The sequence below is a fragment of the Choristoneura fumiferana genome, chromosome 7 (assembly GCF_025370935.1).
Source record: "Choristoneura fumiferana chromosome 7, NRCan_CFum_1, whole genome shotgun sequence".
NCBI lineage: Eukaryota > Metazoa > Arthropoda > Insecta > Lepidoptera > Tortricidae > Choristoneura > Choristoneura fumiferana.
Window position 1 is genome coordinate 18,945,709 of NC_133478.1, and position 23,412 is coordinate 18,969,120.

Sequence of the window (23,412 nt, forward strand, 5' to 3'; positions counted from 1 at the left end):
AGGATGAATCTCGGTATGCTTTTTGGACCAGTTTCTCTATTTCTAGGGCCCACTTTTGTAATGACTCATTACGACCCTGGGTCCTATCCTTCAGTTGAGCTCTGTAGACGTGCTCTAGATGACTGTCACCGAAGCGTGCTTCTAAAGCTTCAAGGAGACGGTCATATGTCTTATCCTTTCCCAACGTTTCCAAGATACTGAGAGCTTCATCCCGTAGCGCCAAACTCAGTGCCGTTTTTGCATAATCCTTGCTCCAGCCATTCGTTTCCGCAACCAACTCGAATTGTGCTTGTATGCGGCCCATGAAGAGGTACCATCAAATGGTGGTAACTTTAACTTTTCACCTCCTGTGGCTGGTGCACCCGATAAACTGGTGGTGCCGTTGGCCACTTTAATTTCCAACTTCTGGAGGCGATTCTCGTGGCCTTCTACCTTTTCGTTGACACCGTTGAGGCGCTGTTCGTGATTTTCGACTTTAATGTCAACCGCCACAATTTTATCCTGGACCTCAGCCATCTCCTTTTTCCATTCTGCGGTTGCGTCGTGTACCTCACGGAGGAGTTCGAACTGGTTCTTTTGTTCCTCCTGTAGAATCCTAGCTTGTTCTTCCTGAGCTTCCTTCTGACCCCGTAGCTCTTGCTGCAGGATTCTAGCTTGTTCCTCCTGCTTTCTAGCATGTTCCTCCTGCCTCCTAGCTTGTTCCTCCTGCCTTCTAGCTTGTTCCTCCTGCCTTCTAGCTTGTTCTTTCAGGAGGACCAGAATCGCACTGATGTCTATTTCCGACTTTGGGGAAACTGCCACCGCTGTATCTGACGCTGCGGCGGTGTCTGTAGGGTCCCCAGCTGCGGCGCGGCTTCGGGTCTGCATCCTCTCCTTCTCTTCTTCTCGCGGAGTAAGCGGCATTTTCAATCCCACTTCTGACACCAAATGTTACGTTCGTGGGGTGGGTTCGCGATTGAAAAGCACTTTTAACACCGATGAATAAGAGTAGGATTTATTTTCACACTGTTAATTAACTTTACAAAACACTTAAAAACAGTTCACAGTAATTTCGCACTCTAAAACTCACTTACAAGTCGCTTTGATTCTCTTCGATGTTTATCGCTCGGTATCGCATTCGAAAACTGTCCTCCGCCGCAACCTCACCCGGCTTATATACCCGGTGAATCGGTCCACAAAGTTCGAGAACAGTCCAGCTAGGACGTCATACCTACATCTCGAATGTTCCGGAAACGAGTAGAGTGTCTGTCTCTTTCATGTGCTATCTCTGTCACACAGTTACTAGAATATTCCGGAAACAGGATCATCACTCTGTTTCTCTCACACATATAGGCTATCCTTGTCACACACCTTCTCGAATGTTCTCAGTATAGCTGTCTCTTTCTAATCATGCTATCTCTTTCACTCCTATTGAAAATTTCGCCATATACTGAAATGTACTTCAAGGGCCCATAAGGGGTCCTGAAAACGCCTGAAAACGGGTTTTCAGGTTATGGCGTCATCGGATAGAGGGTGGCCTGAAACGGACTGAAAACATGTTTCAGGCGCCTGAAAACGACGGTAACTTGGGTGAAATTTTGATAAACTTATATGTGCTAGAGCATCCTCTGAAACGGCCTGAAACGGTATTCCAGCCTACTGAAAACGTCTCCAAGGGGTCGAAAAACACGATCAAAATTTATCACCTAACCCACCGTCGTAACAGTATTAAAAGAATTACCGATACTAGGTAAACACTTTGATAAACTTGAAAAAGGTTAAAATTACAATATATTATTTAATAGGTAACTTCTGCACAGGTTAATGGAAACTTAGCTACTAGAACAATCCATCCATTTGGCAGCTAGAAGCGGTATTGTCTAACGCGCTGGCGTTAGCGATCGCGTTCGCCTTCTCTTTCTACCCTCGTTTTATACCGCGTGACAGAAAGAAGTGGTGAAATACCAAGTGTGTTATACAATAACGCCCTTAGATCCACACGTTAAGGTTTAAGATACCCCTCCAGCTTCGGGTTTTATAAATTATACTCTTAATCCTGACTATGTATACTACTAAATAAGAGTAAGTTCAAATACATGTGTTCGATAAAATTCTGTATGTGCATTATTATTAAGTATTTATAAATACTGTATTTTTATAATAAAGATTTATTTACAGATCCGATTCAAAGTTATATGAGACTTCTACTGTACCCTAATGACAATAACAGATGTTTGTATATTTAAATGTATGGGATATTTACAGATATTAAAAAAAAAGCCAATTTTGGCTTGGTTGGTTTTTTTACAATGAAACTAATTTTACATCAAAGCTTGATAATTTTGCATTTTGATTTAGTCTGTGACACAGACTTTTACAGCATGTGTGAAACTTATTTGACTCCATCTATACTGTAAATAATCGAAGATTAAAATATAATGTTATTATATGAGTTACTAATTTAAGATACACTGAAAAAAAAAGGATGGCAACTAGTTAGGCTACTTGAACTGGAACCAAAATAATGCTAATATTGCAAAACTGATTTTGTAAGACATCACCTAACTTTTAGCTACCAGTAGGCCTTAGTTTTGTAGTCACTCAAGTTATGTTACAAGCAACATTTTTTTTTGTTACTGTTAGCAAATCTTTTTTTTCAGTGTATTGAAATCAAACAACTGTACTTATTAAATTTGCATTAAAAAAACAGACGAACACGAAGACAGGTCGCTCATCCAGTAGAATAATGACATACGAGTACTTACAACAAAACAAGTTTTACATTTTAAATTTACGGCTTGATACCTTTAAATCCTTTTTTATGTAAGCGTCACAAAGCAATGAGGGCTATCGTTTTTTGTCTCACTAGATGGCGCACTGTTGCGTGAGGTTTTTAAGTATGGCTTTCAAAGTCTGTTATTACGGGCGTGAAAACAAAGTTTAGATTAAAATCATATTTAATACACCTTAAAACCGTACCATAAAAATATCGAGCATGCCACAGTGTTGCATAGTCCCCGTTTTGTTCGGAAAAAAGGGAGGACAAAGGTTTGCGAAAGACAAAACTGTCTCAAAACACATACATTCATTGCCCCGCAACGGATATTTGCCATAATTAATTTCAGATATTGCAAAATATTCACAAAATTTTTCTAATTATAAATAAACCCGCGTAGCTCACCAAAAACTATGAGATTTGACATTTCGGAGACCTCACGCTACACTAGCGCCTCTAGCGGCGAATTCATTCGCGATAGCCCTCATTGTGTCGACGTTCTGTTGGATGAGGTGTTAAGAACAAAATTCCTTTGTATTTGATAAGTCTTTATTCGATGTAATTATGAAGTCCGTTAACCATTGGAATGATGATCCTGATAGTGGAAGAGAATGGGGAAAGGAAAAAGAAGGAATTATCTTTATGATGTGATGAGCAGATTACGTAAATGGGCATTTTGATTTAAAATTGTAGGTACCTGTAACTTTGTACAATTTTGTATTTTTTTTCTTACGAAATTTTGTTATGTTGGGACTCACCAGGCGAGGGATATGTTGTTCTTTTAATGTAGTTTAGTGTTAGAATACGAATGACTGGGGATAAGGTCCCTTTGCGAGTTTGCAACAGGTCGGCCGGCGTGTCTGACATCTTTGCCAGAAAATCTGTAAGTATTTATACTTTGATTATGTATAACACTGTGTTGTATATAGTCAAAGTATTTGTATTGTAAACAATGGCAGTTCCGAAATAAATTTGATGGTAAATCAATCCCTGAATCTGTTATTTTTTTAATACTGGATACATAAAACTAAACGAGGGAGTCAAATGTACCGCTTTCAATGAATATAATGTCAACAACTTTCTTAGGTTAGAATAGAAGTGATATTATTCGTTTAACTAGATAACCTTCGTCGTAGGATTCTTGTGTCACAACCAGGGTTGCCAGGTCTTTTTCGAATAAATACCGAACAGTAAGCAAAAAAAAAAACGCTTCGCAACGCAGTCCGCGAAATGGCTCGAAAACAATGAGCGTGTGCACGAAGCGGTAACATGGATTGTCGATTGCGTAAAATCTGACAGTTCAATCGATTATTAGGGAGAAAAATATACCGAACACAGTATTAAAATACCGAACGGTTCGATAGAATACCGTACACCTGGCAAGCCTGGTCACAACAACTCGTCTATGTAAACTGTTTATTGTACACAATAAAATTAACGGAATATAATTGACAAACTTTGAGATACTTGTACAAAGGCGGACTTTACCCCTTTAAGGGATCTCTACCAGTCAACCTTTGAGTGGATGAGAGGAGCAATCCGTTAGGGTCCGACAAAGAGTGAGTTTAAGAGTTTTTTTTTTATTTGTTAGTTTTGTTCTCGATTATTCCATAAAAATTGAATGAAAATTAAAAATGTGGTCTGATAGAACTGTTCCTAATATATAAGTGAATATGTCTACTCCATCAATAATTATTCGTGATAGACTTATTATATTCTTTAAAAACGACAAAATGTTTATTAACGGTTTTTAAAGAAAATAAAAGTCTATCACGCATTGGAGTAGACACATTATTCATATAAAAACAGTTCTATCAGACCACATTTTTAATTTTCATTCAATTTTTTTGGAATAATCGAGAAAAACTAACAAAAATGCAACGTTGCCAGATCAGCAGGTATAAACGCTCTTAAATCCTCACACTCTCGGGTTTACAATAAGGCCCTGTTCACATTAGTCCAGTAAAACCATCCAGTAGAATGACATTGTGGGGCCATGATGCTAACTAGCTACAATAAACGGAACCAGCAGCGCAGTGTCATTCTACTGAAATGGTTTTACTGGAATAATTTGAACAGGGTCTTAAGTAAGTCATGAATACTGATAATTTTGACGGAGAATGTCCTAAATCATCATCATCATCCCAGCCTACATACGTCCCACTGCAGGGTACAGGCCTCCTCTCGGAATGAGAGGGCTTGGGCAGTAGTTCCTACGCGGGCCCAGTGCGGATTGGGAACTTCACACACACCGTTGAATTGCTTCGCAGGTTTGTTGTGCAGGTTTCCTCACGATGTTTTCCTTCACCGTAAAGCTCGTGGTAAATTTCAAATGTAATTACGCACATGAATTTCGAAAAACTCAGAGATGCGAGCCGGGGTTTGAACCCACGATCCTCAGCTTGAGAGGCCATAGGTCAAACCACTCGGCCACCACGGCTTCCTAATGTCCTAAATATTCGATAAAAAATGATTAGTCTTATTTGTGACGATTTGAGCAACTTAAAGTGCTTGAAAAATTGACACAAAACAGCCCCTAAAAATCGGGGACCCTTTTGTTCTAAAAAATAAAATGAATGTAATTTTTTTTAATCAAGTTACAATTTGATATAGAAATGGCCAAATTACTTCACGAAACGCAAATTTTTGGGAGCGACATTATGATAGAATATTGCAGCTCTACCTGTCGTACGTCAATAATTGACGGAATTATCGTAAAGTAGACATTATTTGCTGAGCAAAGATATTTCCGATACGACTGTACAATCAAAATGATTGTTACATCTGCGCCTGTACTGTAGCGAAAATACTGCACAGATATTTCCGGTGGAATGTACCTAAACATCTTGAAATTTATCTTATGTATCTTGCAAAGAACATTCATTTAGGTATACTATTATATGTGTATGTAATAATGTAAGTTAATATATAAAATAGGTAAATAAGTCGTAACTGTTGTATGCCATATTATTGAAGCGAAGCTTGTTAATGTGAAATGTGTTGTAATACCAAATTGAATTATAACCAAAATTATATGTGATTATTTTATACTGTTTTTCTCTTTATTAAAGCTGGCTTAAATGCCTAAATTTATAGTGTTTCATGTTGTTGTCTTTTGGTTATAACCAACTCAGTAGAAATAACAAAACAACGTCAAAGTACCTATTACTAACATAAGTATCAACATATGATAGTAATTACTGTTGACGTTGTATTGAAACTCCTCGTTAACCAAACATGTCATTACTGAACTGACAGAGCAAGTAAACAACGAATTGTTCTGTGAATACTGAATACCTATATTGTAAACTTTTTCGACTGAGTTCATCCACTTAAAGCTAAAACACCCTTGAAAGAAAGAAACAAGGGACATGTTTATTCGGCGTATAAACAAAGTACTCAATCAATATCGAGTGGTTCAAAGATTAAGATGACGAGCTTGTAGTAAAAGTAGATTATAACCGCCTTGGAAGGATAATGTATACTAATGACTCTATTTCCTGGGATAATGCTAAGCTAAGTTTCTTCACTAGTGTTATATACATACGAGTATGTAGGTAGTAACTATTACAGCAATGCTACAACGAAATCCCTTGATTTTTGACTTATTAGGTATGTTATGTACACTCACTTATAGGTCGTATACCTAATATTACCCGGTACATAATATCTGGGGCTCAAACTATCTCTACTTATACCTACCTCTATTAAATTTCATTACGCTCGGCTGAGTACTTTAAGCGTAACAATAACTCTTTCAGGACCCACAAATGTAGATAAGCTACTTACCGCAAATGACTCATACTCGTAGTATATTGTTTACGACGAATTAATCTAATAACGGAATAACGGATAGGTATATTCTTAACGATTTCAATTGATTTTCTACCTTATTGTAAATTCAGCAAGGTCCAAAATTTGTGTATTTATGTCTTCGTTAGAATGTGTCATTCTTGAAAATGGGTCAGCAAACATAAAAAACAAACTTACTCATATTAGTGAGGATTTCTTTTGGCTCATTTGGGTGTAGCTTTGGTTCAAATTGACTTTGGCTATATTCTTATTGGTTACAAGCTTTTATTTTAAGAGTTAGGCATATCAGTAAAATTCCTAGAAACGCCATGCTGATATGCGACCCGGCAAGGTTGACAAAGTTATGAAGCATAATAAATTAGTCAACGGAGTTTTTTTCATCACCTCTAGAGCTTTCTTATCTTTTGTTTACGTTAAAAGATGGCTAGCATATGTGAGCAACTCGTAACGTTGATGATTATTTTCTAAACCTTAACCGGTCACGATAAGGTTTAGATTTATTATCAGTTAACTGTGGCATTCATTTCAAAGTTAAATTTATGGTTTGATTAAAAAGAAAATTTCTGTGCTTCCTTGAATTGGGTATCTATAAGAAGTTTGAAAACTTCTGATAAAGTGAAATTTAGAAAGTATGTATGTACTTATAGCTGGACGATTGGATTTAATACATAGGCTAAATTTATTATTAAATTTCTTCTATCGCGTATTATATTATAGCGTATAATGAGGGAGGGAGGAGCGGGGTAAGGGGCGAGGGGAGTTGGGCCTCCGGATCTCCCATTCACCGTACGAAACACAGTAGCAAAACTACTATTTCACGCCGGTATTCTGTGGGAGTGTGGTACTAACCCGGTCGAGCCGGCCCATTCGTACTGCAGGCAAGTGCTTACAGTAAGGCTCTACCACATAAAACGTATTGACGCTAAAATCTGTATGTCTTTCTGTACCGGATGGACCGATTTCGATGCTTTTTTTACGTAAAAGCTAGTTTCCTGGTGTTACTTAGTTGTTTGATAAAAATCGTTTCGCTCGTTTTTAAGACATTGAACTTTGAAACGACCCCAACATTGTCGTTTAAATTTTTCAAAGTTACTTCTCGATGTCTCCGTAGTATTACAAGTGGTTAGATGTTAGTTTAATAATAAGTATATTATTATTCGTTCTTCATTTTGCTTCAGCCGTAAACAAGTCTCTACATGCCCAGATGCCCGGGGACTCCCCGCCGTTGTAATTGTAAAGTTACTCATATTCGTATGGTCCAAGCGAGCGATGACACAGACTATAAGCTTGAATATAGCAGGGTTCCGCGCCAATAAAAACCCTACCCAGGTACAGTTGTTATTTATATGTCAGTAATTCCGTGGCTAATAGAGTAAAATGTGGCATTATCTGGGAAAAGGTACCTTGTTGTCGGTATTGAGTTAATGATATCCCCATAATCTACATACATTTAGCTATCGAACCATGTAAGAAACATGCATGTAGGTTTAATAGATATTTTTAAAAAAAATGTTGAAGCTCAAAAGCCAGAAAAGGTGATTATGAGAAAATTGAATTTAAACTTATACACCCAATAAAAGTATGTTATTGTTGGAAGTTACATAGATGACATGCTATTTGAGGAGTAGATTGTACGGGCTTTCAGGTTTCAAGAACAATTTTGTAATTGGACAACGGTTTTCCTATAGTTTACCTTGCCAAAGTGCATAAAGTAAAAAAAAAAAGTTGATGGGTTTTTTAATTTTTTTTCTATTTATAGTACATTTCCATTGGATTTTATCGAAGGAAAAAATATTATGCGTAATTGGACACTAAATAAGAGCTACTCCGTTCTAAATTAACGTTGTTTATTATATAAAAAAAATACTTTAACGAAAATAACTTTGTTGTTTACAAATGTAATTAAACAGTCAAAATCAACAAACTTTTATATTTAGTACGCTAAAACATAGCCAAATGAGACCAAATTAACTCAATAAATCTTAAAAAACTTGTTTTTTCAGTCTCAAAATTCAAGGTAAAGTTTAGTAAAAAGTTGGTACAATCACTATATATTTTGTAAAAGGTACCTTATCGTCGGTGGTAAAATATTTAGTGATTATGAAGTGATATCATTTGAAAACGACTAATAACTTACGATTAATTTTAATAGTCTTAATTTAAAAACACTGTAGTATTAAAACTCTTACCAAAAACCTATAATTTTGTCTCAACACACTAAATGATTAACGTATTTGAAAAGGTACCTTATTGTCGGACGTAAAATGTTTAGTGACATAGTTAAGAATAAGATCTAAAAAAATGCTTTTGATTTGTAGTTGTAACTATTAATCGTTATTATTATTACTACAAATCAACCTCTAAAGACCAGCAGGTGGTAGGACCTTGTGCAAGGTCCGCCCGGATTGCTACCACCATCTTGCTCGCTAATCCTGCCGTGAATAGCAGTGCTTGCATTGTTGTGTTTCGGCGTGGAGAGTAAAACAGCCGGTGAAATTACTGGCATTTGAGGTATCCCATCTTAGGCCTCTAGGTTGGCAACGCATCTGCAATGCCCCTGGTGTTGCAGGTGTCTAAGGGCGGTGGTAATCTCTTACCATCAGGTGACCCACTTGCTCGTTTGCCATCCAGTCGAATAAAAAAAAGACAAATTGGCGTAAATCGTCAATAAGGGCCTTATCACACTAGCGATTCGCGGGAGAGTTGAAAGCGAGGCGCTGCGAGCGTATAACGATTTCGCCGCAAGCGCGCAACGATGTCGCTGCTGCGAGCGCATGGCGAGTTCGCTGCTTTAGCGCCAAAAACGCCATATTGTAGACTTTCGTATAATAAATAGGGCGTCTTCGGCGCTAACGCAGCGAACTCGCAGCGACATCGTTGCGCGCTCGCGGCGATATCGTTTCATGCTCGCGGTGAAATCGTTACGCGCTCGAAGCGAACTCGCTGCGCGCTCACCTCGCTTTCAACTCGCCCGCAAATCGCTAGTGTAATAAGGGCCTAACTGGCTACCGCTTAAGGGTGGCCAGTTATTGATGATTTACCTTACTCTAATTAAACGCATTTTATGATGATTCTTGACGTTTTTTACGCGCCGACAAGCACCGCAATGGGCCCGCGTGGAAACTAATGCCCAAGCTCTCTCATTCTGAGAGGAGGCCTGTGCCCAGCAGTGGGACGTATAGGCTAGGATGATGATGATGATGACGCGCCGACAAAGTACCGACGTCCGACACGTCTTCCAAACCGATACCGAGCGCACAGAAAGCATTCAAGAGCGGCACCGACAATAAGGTACCTTTCTTACTAAACTTTAAGGGATGTTTTAACTCATAAAAAATCGATTTAAAAACTTGTGTCTCTGTCAAATTAAAATTTAGACCCTGCTTATTAATATAGAGTAAAAAAAGAAAAAATGATTTTTTTCGACATTTTACTTCAAGCGCGATTATCTCGGAAACTAGAACCGACAACAAGGTACCTTTTACCAGATAACGCCACAAATATTCGTCTAAGACCAAAGGGGTTTGGGTCAAACCAAACCTACTCACTTAATTACAAGGCTGATGCTTCCTGGCAGTACCTACTACAGTATCTAGTTTAATGAGACCAATATTTTTTCCCTTTTTTAGGGTTCCGTAGCCAAAATGGCAAAAACGGAACCCATATAGTTTCGCCGTGTCTGTCCATCTGTCTGTCTGTCTGTCCGTCAGCGGCTTTGCTCAGGGACTATCAATGCTATAAAGCTGTAATTTTGCACGAATATAATGTAAACTATGCCGACAAAATGGTACAATAAAAAATTTAAACAATTTTTTTTTAGTGTACCTCCCATAGACATAAAGTGGGGGTGTTTTTTTTCTCATCCAACCTTGTAGTGTGGTGTATCGTTGGATAGGTATTTTAAAACCATTAGGGGGTTGCTAAAACGATTTTTTGATTCGGTAATTTGTTTGAAAAATATTCATCTTTAAAGTGCAAATTTTCATTAAAATCGAGCAACCCCCCCTCTAAAATCTAAACTGGTGGGTGGAAAAAGTAAGTGTCTATGGGAGGTACTCTAAAAAAAATGTTTTTGAATTTTTTATTGTACCATTTTGTCGGCATAGTTTACATATTATATTCGTGCAAAATTACAGCTTTCTAGCATTGATAGTCCCTGAGCAAAGCCGCGGACGGACAGACAGACAGACAGATAGACAGACAGATAGACAGACAGACAGACAGACATGGCGAAACTATTAGTGTTCCGTTTTTGCCATTTTGGTTACGGAACCCTAAAAAAAGGAAATAAAAACATTTGCAATAAGTGTTGGTCATCAGAATCAACTGTATATTAGTACGGAACCCTGCCTACACTGTGCGTACCCGACACCCACTTAGCCAGTTGCTCTATGCGTAGGGCCACCTAGGGGCTAGCTTCGCTCCGATTGGCCAGTATGCCACTGTTGCGTGCGTATAAAACAAAGACCATACCATACCAAACATTCAGTCTTTGTATTCAGTGAGTGAGTTCCAGTTGTGCTGAAGGAACGTTGCCGTCTGCCGTTGTAATGTGAGTACGCTTGTTACATATTATGTTAGGTACATGGAGACGTTATACTTACTGCTAGGGTGATGGTACCAAGCCATGGATAAGAACCAATAAGTAATGGATTTTTTCTCGTTAAACCAAATTTTAAGAAACGGACTCTATTTTTCTTAATCCGTTGCCTAGTATCCATAGTACAAGTTTTGCTTAGTTTGGGACTAGGTCAATTGGTGTTAAGTGTCCCATGATATTTATTAAAAAAAAACCTTAACTCTAATGTTCAGCTAATTGATGATCATAGCTAGTAAAGTTAATGAATGGTGAGCTATAAGGAATTAAATCCTTGTTATCTACGAGTATTACTGCAATGAGTACTTCTGTGCTTAACAATGTCATTGGTGCCGTCACCCTAAGAATGAATTAGTTATATGGTCTGCTACCAGTTTAGACAAATCATTTTTTTAGATTTTGCACACTGCGCATTTTTAATACGTCCCGGCTTTTAGTTTTTGTTTAGGTACCTTGCAATGTACTTAGTCATCATTCTGTTAATATGTTTGGTTTAAGTATATTAATTTTTTCAAGTTGATTTGTTTGTACCCATTTTTGTGATCGGATTGGGCAAAATTTGGTAATTAAGGATGATGTACTTTGGATGAGAATGCAAGAACCTATAGTTCACATCAAAGTTTTGTTTTACAATAGGTACACTACAATAGGTTTATTTTTTAATTATAACTTGGTAATTGTTTGATTTTGGTCTTAGTTTTGCAAAGGTCCATATATCAATCAAGTAATTATACATACTATACACTAAACCTTTCTTCTTAGCAAAAAACTATTAAAGAATTGTATGTTATTTTCAAGTTAGCTAAATAACTTTACATTATCAAATGTAATACTTAAGTACTTACGAAATATACAACATTTAAAAGTAGCATTTATTTATATGTAGGTATACAGAGTTAGCTAATAATTAACATTAAAATAATAGTTCCCAGAGTAAAATATTCTTAAATTATGTAGATGTTTATCCGTTGCCTGGTAAAAACTCACAAAAAATCTAGCTTACTTTTAGACTAGGTCAATTGGTGTCAGTCAAGTGCCCTGTGATATTTATTTATTAATACAGGATGGATTTTTAACGCCACTTGCAGGAAAAGTGGTCTAAATGCTGAAGACAGGAAAATTTAAAGAAAACATTTTATCATTCTTTTTAAAAAGGAACAAAACTGCATTGAAACATTATTGAAAACAACTACACTTGCGACTTGTGTTTCTGTATTTTAAAACAAAAATAAAGTCACAAACATTAAAAGCTTCATCATCCCAGCCTATATACGTCCCACTGCTGGGCACAGGCCTCCTCTCAGAACAAGAGGGCTTGGGCCATAAGTTCCCACGCGGGCCCAGTGCGGATTGGGAACTTCGCACGCACCATTGAATCGCTTCGCAGGTTTGTGCAGGTTTCCTCACGATGTTTTCCTTCACCGCAAAGCTCGTGGTAAATTTCAAATGTAATTCCGCACATGAATTCCGAAAAACTCAGAGGTGCGAGCCAGGGTTCGAACCCACGACCCTCTGCTTGAGAGGCGATAGGTCAAACCACTAGGCCACCACGGCTTCAAAAATTAAAAAAGCTTAGGGGCTGTTTCACCATCCATTGATTAGTGTTAACTGGCGGTTAGGTGTGATGCCGTCTCTATTTGTTTTGTTCGAATAGACGGAGATGGCATCACATTTAACCGGCGGTTAACACTAGTCAATGGATGGTGAAACAGCCCCTTAGTAAGCTATTTTATCTGGGAGCTTTAGAGCGTCTAGATTAGACGAAGTTACCGCCGCCCGGAAGTTTGTGGTAGTATTGGTTGTTTGTTGTGGTAGTATTGAATTGACGTAGGTAAAGGCTGGGATGATGAGGGGGAAATTTGTTTTCAGGGTATCATTACAAAAATGCCTCGAGATGGCTTCACCGCCTATCTCCGAGCCACCCAAACTGTCATTTTGCTGCATCAGGCTGGAACCTGTCGCATACGTCTTCCACGTTATTAATTTCGTGAGTATTTTATACTATTATTTTGTACTTTATTCTAATCTGTGTAATGTGTCACTGATGTTATAAATAAATTATTTACTTTCTTTCTTTTTTCTTTATTGGTTTAATAAATAAAAATCAACAAAAGTACGAGTACGAGCGTCTCGCGTGGAGGGGGTTGCGTGCGTTGAAATATTGTAATACTTAATTTGTATTTTTTTAACTGTGCCCCCACATTTACATAAATCAGATATTTTTAGAGATTTTATGAAAAAATTTTTTTTCGTGTAGATAGGTATCTAGAATTGCTATACATATTTTTTTCAAAATTTTAAGTCTTGTACCTACTTTTGGAGATAAAGAAAGAGGGAATGGATATATTTTTAACCCCCGACGCAAAAAGAGGGGTGTTATAAGTTTGGCCACTATGTGTGTCTGTCTGTGGCAAATTAGCTCTTAAACGGGTGAACCGATTTGAATGCGGATTTTTTTATTTGAAAGCAGGACTTCTAGCGATGGTTCTTAGACATGTTTTATCAAAATCAAAAGAGATATTGAACTTTGAAGTGACAATGTCGGGGGTTTTCCAACTTTTTGGTCTTGCCTGTCCTCTATCTTAAAATAATTAAAAAAATAGTGATCAGGATCAGACTCAAAAGAAGCTCTTTCATTTGATATGTCGCGCAAATAGTTAGATAGTAGATAGTTTGCAAAATGGTTTTAAATTTTTCTAATTTACATTCGAAAGCGACCCCTAATGTTTAAAATTCATTTATTTGCGCTACATGCCCTTTTGGGTCATCGTTTTGGATATGTGTGCCAATTTTCAACTCAATAGGTTTAGTAGTTTCGTAGCTAATTGGTTGTGATAGACGGACAGACAGACTCACGTGTCGTGGTCCTAGAAAGGTGTGTTTTTTCCTTTTTATGTACTACAGTCAAGGAAACTTAAGTACGTGCCAGGGTGGAATCTTTGTCTTACTAATGTCAGTTGACATTTGCCAATGAAATCATAGAGAAATTGATTATGAAAAGGTTCCACCCCGGTACGTGACTGTTTTCTTGACTATATAGAACTCCTTAACCATCATTTTTATTTTCGTGTAACGCTCAGTAAGTATGTATTTTTGTAAATATTGTGTAAAAGTATAAAAATATATTTATATTTACTACCTAATGGATATCATCTAGTTTCTTTTCAATCATAATTATAATGTGAAATTTTGAAAAATAATGTTTTTTTATTAGCTTTTATTTAGTTTCACCTGTCCCGTTGTCTACCTGTATGTCTGCAATGTCTGTCTGTCTGTAATCAAATCTTGCAAGTTAAATTCGACCAACTTCCAGTGGTTGGATTGACTTGAAATTGGTGTACTATGTAAATTGCGTGACAATACAATAATCTGGTAGTGACATCCTTGTAGTCCGGCCATGATCGTCTCCACAGGACGAAACTCTTCAACGGTCTTACATCGTTATTCCAGACACTGTATGTATACTCGTAATAGGTGCTTGAAGCTGTTGTGGGGGGAGCTCCAATAGAGAGATCTCTCTCCAGGCAGGTGTTATGCCTGGGGACCGAAGTCCGAAGGAAGAGCGTCGGAACTTGTATATATGCGACCGCGTTGAGAAACTTCGATAGCGCGATGTAGAACATGGTCGGAGTTTCTAATGTTGTTCACTAGATGGCGCTAGAAGTCGCTACACTGTGTTTACGGCAGTGTGCGAAGAATGTGTTTTTCATGAACCAATAGAAACACTTCACTTACCCATCCTCGCACAGCACATCTCTTGTGGAAACACCCGAGCGGAGCGAGGCGATAAATGAAGCGTTTCTATTGGTTTATGTAAAACACATTCCTCGCAACACATCCTCGCACATCTCTGCTGGAAACACAGCCTATTTCTATTTATAATGATACTCCTTTAATTATAATATCATCCTTCCAGGTCGTGTCTACGATATTCGTCGGGTTCATTTTCCTGTTCGTAGCAGACCATTACGGATGGATCGACGGGATGGCAAAGAACGAGGGCGGCTTCTGGTACAGCTACTTCCTGAAGATAGTCTTCTGCCTGCTCCTGATCGCCGTCGTGCAGTGCCTGCTTTCGATGGCTTTCGCGAGTCTCATGGAGAAGGTAATCTATCACTTTTTGAGTAATTAATTACTAATTATCATCATCATCATTTATCTCTTCTCTTAATTTATAAAATTCTCGGGTCACAATGTTTGTGACCAAACTCCTTTGAAACGGCTTGGCCGATTTTTATGTTTTTTTTTTGTGTATATTCGGTAGGTCTGAGAATAGGACGTAAACTATTTTTCATACTTCTACGCAGACGGAGTCGCGGGCAACAGCTAGTATAATATAAAAAGAGAAGACCTGACTCACTGAATCATCAACGACCAGCCTAAACTTTTGGAACTAGAAAGCTGATTTTATTGCACAGTTGTTTTTAAGACATAAACAAGGACTAAGAAAGTGTTTTCGAAATTCAATCCATAAGAGGGTGAAAAAGCAGTTAAAATTTTGTATGAAAATCAGTAATTTTTGAAGCTAAAACATAAAACTTTGTTTTTTCTCTTAGGCTAACAATCACTCTATAAAAAGAGAAGATCTGACTCATTGACTTATCAACGCCCAGGCTAAACCCCTAATTTAACGCGAGCAAAGTCGCGGGCAATAGCTTGTTATATAAAACTAAAATAAAAGGCCACGTCACCGATTGTCCCGCCCCAGTCACCTGTTAACAAGAACTAGCCATCTCCGAAAAAAATACACAAATCACGGTTTCAAAATTACTATATATCGTTGTTCATTTTCTTAAGGGAGCACCGAGCTTTTAGCGCTAGTCAATATGGATGGCCGGAGGGGGGAGAAGGGGGACAGGGGCGAAGCGCGGAATTAAAACAAATACACGGTGATGTACCTACCAAATTACCAATACCTTCTAACTGATTAATCTCGAACAAGCTACTTAGCTTTAGCTAGGGGATGCTAAGGTCCTCAACCGCATGGCAAAGGTTTTTCACTTAGGAGGTATTGGTACTTCGCCATTCATGTTTTAAAACTGTAACGAGCGATAAAAACATCTGGTTTTCTTATCATTCAAAAACTCATGACCTGTCCCACATTATTTACGCCGTACTAAGGGTTTATTTTGTTTTCAGAGACGACTTTGGGATTCTTTCTATCGAACGAACTACAAGTTATTGTATTTATACAGTACATGCTTAGATGAATGATTCATCTAATAGTATATGATTTATAGAGTATACCTAGTACCATCCACGAAGACGCGCGATTTTGACAAATTTAGACATTAATAACATTGTAATAAGAACCACGGCACGCGTCACGCGATATCTTACCTATACATATGAGTTTCAAAACTTAAGCTTCAAGTACTAGTAATGATGATACAGCAAGGGATTAAGTGAATGCAACTACAGAAAAGCTGGGCGCGCCCTTAATCCATACTAATATTATAAATGCGAAAGTGTGTGTTTGTCTGTTTTTCATGTCGAAACGCGACAGATCGACGTGATTTTTGGCATAGAGATAGTTTATGGGCCAGAGAGTGACATATCCTACTTTTTTATCCCGGAAAATGCACAGTTCCCGGGGGAACAGCGCACGATAACCGAATTCCACGCAGGCGAAGCCGCGGACAAAAGCTAGCTTTTCAATAAAAGAGCACAAAAGTCTAGTGGGTCGATGCGAATGTCGATTAAAGAAAAACTTCATTTTTCTTTACAAATATCTTATTTTATATTTAACTAGCCATTACCCGCGACTCCGTCCGCGCAGAATTCGGTTATCGCTATCCCGCAGGAACTATGCAATTTTCCGGGATAAAAACTATCCTATGTCCTTCTCCGGGACTCAAACTATCTGTATACCGAATTTCATCTGAATCGGTTCAGCGGTTTAGACGTGATGAAGCATTTATAATATTAGTAGGATTTAAATACTGGATATCTCACGTCTTAAGTCGAGTTTAGCTCGATATGAAAAAATGAAAAAATATTTATTGTTGTTAATTAAGACATCTTGTGTACCATCATCTTGTGGACAGGTTTCTTTGTCCCTGTGCTTTGTGCTGTGTTTCTTTGAACCTGTGCCAGGAGATCCCGCTCCTCCCCAGTCAGACCTTTTTATCTATTATGGAATACATAAAAAACAAAATAATTTAACAACAAAAGTATCAAATAGAAACATTTATGTGTGTGTGTGTGTGTGTGTGTGTGTGTGTGTGTGTGTGTGTAAGTACATGCGTAATTGTGTCAACTATATTATGATAATAGCAACTCTTCAGTTTTATCGTAGTTTAATGTTTTAAGCCACTCCATCACAACTTTTTTACACTCCTGAATCATAAGCTTCTTAATGGATAGTTTTTTATCTAGAACATTGTACAGTTTAATTGCTAGTGATTCAAACTGCCTTCTTGCAAAAACAGTGTTGGTTATACATGTTTTAATTGTTTCTGGCTTCCGTCTCCTATTAGCGTTAAAATGGTTATATGGTGCAGTTCTGTGAACTCTCAAAACAGCCAATAGTATGTACAACTGCCTCACTGTAAGCACATCAGATAATTTGTAAAGTTCTTCAGTAGGAAACCTACGCGGTTTACTTATCACGACCTTTAGAAGGCAGCGTTGCCCTCGTTCTACGTCCAGAAATTTTGTTTTATTTGCACCTCCCCAGCATATGAGTGAGTCTCACGATACTTTTATGTTCCAAATATTATTTTAATTATTTTTCTCTTGATTCCAGCGCGCCAAGTTCCTCTTCGTGTACTTGACCGTAATGATCCTGCTGAGCTTCACGGTTCTGCTGACCATCGGCATCACGACAATGGTGCGGTTCGAAGGCTCCTGGTTTGAGCTCTCTATAGCCCTAAGAGACAGGCTGATGATTTACGGTAAGCGCGTAACAAGTAAGTGCGAGCCTGGGTGGCCTAGTGGTTTGACCTATCGCCTCTCAAGCAGAGGATCGTGGGTTCAAACCCTTGCACCTCTGATTTTTTTGAAATGCATGTGTGAATTACACGATCGTGAGGAAAGCTGTAAAGACCTGCGAAGCAATTCAATGGTGTGTGTGAAGTTCCCAATCCGCCACTGGGCCCGCGTGGGAACTACGGCGCAAACCCTCTCATTCTGTGAGGAGGCCTGTGCCCCGAGATGGTGAGGACGATGAAGTTAATAGCAAAGGTTTTTAACCCCCGATGCAAAAAGAGGGGTGTTTTAAGTTTGACCGCTATGTGTGTCTGTATGTCTGTGCGTCTGTGTGCCTGTGTGTGTGTCTGTCTGTCTGTCTGTGGCGCCGTAGCTCTTAAACGGGTGGACCGATTTGAATGCGGTTTTTTTATTTGAAAGCAGGTATGGTATGGTTCTTAGATATTTTATTGAAATCGGTTCAGCCGTTTTTGAGATATTGAACTTTGAAGTGACAAAGTCGGGGGTTTCCAACTGTTTGTCGGTTAGGTTATTAGTGTTCCATAGTACCTAATGCACCCTTATAGTTTCGCCATGATCTTCTGCTCGTCAGTCTGTCCGTCCGTCCGTCCCCGCTTTAGTATAGTCTGAGTAACTAAGTGGTATAGTCTGTCAAAAAAGAGAAGAAATTAAAAAGTGACAACACTGTAGTGTCATCCCTTTCAAATCCTGTCAAACCAAAAAGGGAGGTTGCCACTTTTTAATTTCTTCTCTTTTTTGACAGACTATAATATTGCAAAATAGTAGATTGCACAACAAGTGCATAAAATATGTCTTTTTTGATGCGGTGGTTTGCGGTGGAATTAAACAGCAACGTTGCAAATACATATTCACTCACAACCTTTTATTTTCCACTAGTTTTTCCCCACGACTTCGGCTGCCAAGAATTCGTTTACCTGTTGCTGTCCCATTGGAACTTTTAGATTTTCCGAGATAATAAGTACAGTCAAGGGCAAAGATATCGACACGGCCAAAGTTGCAAAAATGTGTATACACGAGTTTATGCACTTAACATTAAGCCCGTGTACGTATACATATTTTTGCAACTTTGGCCGTGTCGATATCTTTGCCCTTGACTGTACTTATCCTATGTCCCAGCCCAGTATGGCCCAGGGTTTGAAACTATCTTCATACCAAATTTCATATACATAAAAATAAAAATATGAAAAATATTATTACTTACTTCTATTGATTAATTTATTCCGACATAGCTTTAAGAATATGAGGTTGAAGTGGGAATAGGCGAGCCACATAGCTCGAAGAACAGATAACCGTTGGGGGAGGAAAGTCCTGGAGCGGCGACTAGTTCTTCCTTCCAGATAGACGACATGGTGACATTGAGACACTTGAAACCGGTGGATAAGGGTTGTCGTTCATTGTGACGATCTAAGAGGGCGGCCATTGTTCAGTAGTGGACGTCTTCCGGACTTCCGGTTGATGATGATTGAATTTCTGCATTCCAGGTGTGTGGTTTATCTGCATACAGTCCGTCGGTCGGATCTTCTTCCGGGTGAAGAGTGCCGAGGAGCATGAGAGACTGATAGCGGTGACGGCCGACTGGCCTAAAAGCCTAAAGGCTTAGTTAGCTTTCAGGTAAGGTCCTCAATGAAAATCAGCGCCACGGCTTGCCGTGGCATTATGCTGAGTGGGGACCTATTTAGCGTCGTGTATGTCTTAAAAGAAAGATTATATCTATCTATCTATCTATCTATCTATCTTGTATTTGTTCTATGTTTGTTTTATGGCGTTAAATAAATGTATTTTCTTTCTTTCTTTCTTTTCTTTTTTCTAAAATATGTGCGTGATTGTAGCGGAGAAGTATGCCGTTGCATACATTTTGGAAATAATAAACGCCAAAGTAATTAATATAATTTTTAATTAAGAACAATTTGCATGCCAGAAATGGCTGGATGGCGATTCTTTATACCTATATAAGTATCTCAAACACCTAATGATAACATATCGAAAATACAAACTGAGACATGGATGCACAGAAAAACCAGAAAAAGAGACCAGCGCTGGGAATCGAACCCAGGTCCTCAGCAATCCGTGCTGCGTGCTATAACCCCTACACCACCGCTGGACAGGAATCTAGACACGAATTTTTCCTATGCATACATATCTCAGGTTGCTTATTTCTACTACGCTACTTATGCAGCAGCACCTAGCGACATCTATTTTCCGCTCTCATCGAGAGACGTCACACTCTTTCGGAACCAACCGCTCACCCAGACAAGAGATGTCGCTACTAAGCAATCAAATTTATGATTGGTTTTTTGGAGTCTTTTTGTATTTTTTATTTCAACTCCAAATTTGTTCGCTGGTCTCTTTTTCTGGTTTTTCTGTGCATCCATGTCTCAGTTTGTATTTTCGATATGGTTTCACGGGATACCGGTAAAAGTAACAAATTTGGAGTTGAAATAAAAAATAGTCAAATCTTGTAAGTTCATTTTGACAAACTTTCAGTGGTTGTATTGATTAAAAAAAATTATAACTTTCTGTATATTATACATGTACGTACCTGAGTGTGAGCGCTCACGAATAATCACTGCTAGTGTACACTACTTACTTACTTTTTATAAACTACTCATTAAGTGTAATGTAACATTTCTTTTGATTAAATAAATATCTTTAACCAGAAAATTTGGTATACACATGTAAGTTGGATGACTATACATTTTGCAGGTATACAGTTAACAAAAAGTACAGTCAGTAAACAATCTTGTTGGCTCTGAGACAACTTAAGAATAGAAAAGCCCCTGGTGAAGATGGAATTACTGAGCAGCTGAAGGCTGGAGGAGCTCCCCATTTACAGGAACTGCAGAGCCTTTTCAACTCCGTTTTTCACTGCGGGAGAACTCCAAAGGCGTAGAACGAGCGCGTGGTTGTTCTGTTTTTAAGAAGGGAGACAAAACCCTTCTTAAAAATTGTAGACCTATCTCGCTCTTAAGCCATGTCTATAAGCTGTTCTCTAGAGTTAGTAGAGTTATTAGGCCGGGTTTCGCGAAGGATTTTGCACCAAAGACCAAAGACACAGTACCTACGGCAGATCATACAGAAGTCCGAAGAGTTAGTCTCTGTGTCTGGCATTTGAGGACTATGAGAAGGCCTTTGACTCTGTTTAAAATCTGGGCTGTCCTGGAGTCCTTACAGTGATGCCAAGTAGACTAAAAGTCCAAAGCCATCCAACTGCGCAGAGGAGTCAGACGAGGAGATGTCATATCACCGAAATTGTTCTCAAGCGCGTTGGACGATAATATACTTACACAGCGTTAACGGCGATTTGAGGAATTAATATCCAGAAAGCTGGAAATCGTTTTAATATGTTCATTTGGTCGTAATTGCATTGTATTGTAATCCGTGTTTGCCCCTTTCCAGGTGGTGAGCATAACTTTTGGGAGCCAAATAACTGCGAAAATTTTATTTGCCATTTTCTCAGTTTTTTGCTTATAGCACTAAAACGGCCGCTTATAGCACTAAAAAGCCGTGGTGGCGTAGTGGTTTGACCTATCGCCTCTCAAGCAGAGGGTCGTGGGTTCAAGCCCCGACTCGCACCTCTGAGTTTTCGAAATTCATGTGCGGAATTACATTTGAAATTTACCACGAGCTTTGCGGTGAAGGAAAACATCGTGAGGAAACCTGCACAAATCTGCGAAGCAATTAAATGGTTTCTGTGAAGTTCCCAATCCGCACTGGGCCCGCGTGGGAACTATGGCCCAAGCCCTCTTGTTCTGAGAGGAGGCCTGTGCCCAGCAGTAGGACGTATATAGGCTGGGATGATGAAGACCATAACGGGACGTCCGCCGGAAATTTCATTTACTTCAATATTGAAGAATGTTAAATTCTGCGTCGAATGAGCATAATATACACTTCAAATTCGGTTCAGTGGTTGGTACAGCCAAAATCAAAAATTAGAAACCGAGAAAAGGGTCAAGCAGGCTAAGCAAACAACAGTGGCCCCCGCCGACGGTTTTGGTCATTATTTCAGGTGGTGTGCTGGCAGGCCCTAAATATCAATCAATTAATATCAGTCCTCGGTCTGCAATTAGCATGCACATAACATTATTTGATTCTAAATTAATAAGTATTTTTGTTTTGATGAATATAAATTTAGAAGATTCTTTTGTGATCAATTGCTTGCCATTATTGAATTTGCCAACAACATTTTTTTGCCAACTTAAAAGTAATTTTGGTTCCGCGTACTTGTAAACGAACAGACCAGTCAGAATGAACATTTTTATGTACCTGATCGGAAGATTCCTCGCGTACCTCGAACACTCCACACATTCTTCAATAATGATTAGGTTTTTTGCAACGTTAGCATTGTTGACCATATGCTGGGCAGTCAAATTTCCTATGAAAACCGCCACACTGCCTGCACCCACGATAAGTGCACGTGAATGACCAAGGAGACCCATCCCGTGGGCGATCGATGCGCAATTCGAACACAATTCGTCACGCACACTAGCATCCTTGCAAATTGTTTTACACCGTTCTTACGCACACTACAATATTGAGTTGCCGCATTCACGAACGTTTTGTTTTTAGTTAGCGCGGAATCTAGTCGAGCGAGCGCGCGAGACCAATCATTCATCTAAGGCTTTATTTAAGACCTCATATTGCATTACAAATCATATGACAATCAGGGTATTATTTGAAGTGTTATATTACTCGTAAGTTAACTATTCAAGGTAGTGACTAAACCAAATCATCAGTAATAGTAGTATTTTAACCAACGCCCTTTAGCTTATTTAAAAAATAATAGTTTTGTCTTTTTTTTTTTTTTTTTTTTGACACATTTCGCACAACTACAAAAAAATATATCGTGCGTGCTCCAATATAGGGATCCGTAGGGAGTCTGTGGAGCTTTTCTCGTAAAATACAGTGTTCTTCTTTAGAAGAGAATTTAGAGAGGGAGGGATTCCTTAGAGAATCTGAAGGATTTCTCAAGTATTGCTCGATATGCCACCCTAGCTGCGAAGCTAAAATGCGAGCATGAGCCTTATTTTCTGCTTTGATTTCTATAAACTGTTTTTATTCACAATCCATACTATCCATACTAATATTATAAATGCGAAAGTAACTCTGTCTGTTACGCTTTCACGCTAAAACCGCTGAACCGATTTTGATGAAATTTGGTACAGAGATAGAATATACCTTGGGAAAGAACATAGGCTATCTTTTATTGCGAAAAAGAGGCTTTAAGGGGTTGAAATAGGGGTTGAAAGTTCATATGGTGGAAGTTCGTCACTGTCGAAGACAAAACCATGAGACTTGT

At 38.6% G+C, this 23,412-nt stretch overlaps 1 protein-coding gene across 1 annotated transcript; it reads left to right on the forward strand.

The window, feature by feature from the left end:
• Positions 1–11,014: 11,014 nt before the first annotated feature.
• LOC141429827 (uncharacterized) lies at positions 11,015–19,903 on the forward strand. The gene is made up of 5 exons (XM_074090390.1): positions 11,015–11,120; positions 13,035–13,152; positions 15,082–15,270; positions 17,914–18,061; positions 19,598–19,903. Coding segments are annotated over exons 1-5 (576 nt in total). The 5' UTR covers positions 11,015–11,118; the 3' UTR covers positions 19,717–19,903.
• The last annotated feature ends 3,509 nt before the right edge of the window (positions 19,904–23,412 follow it).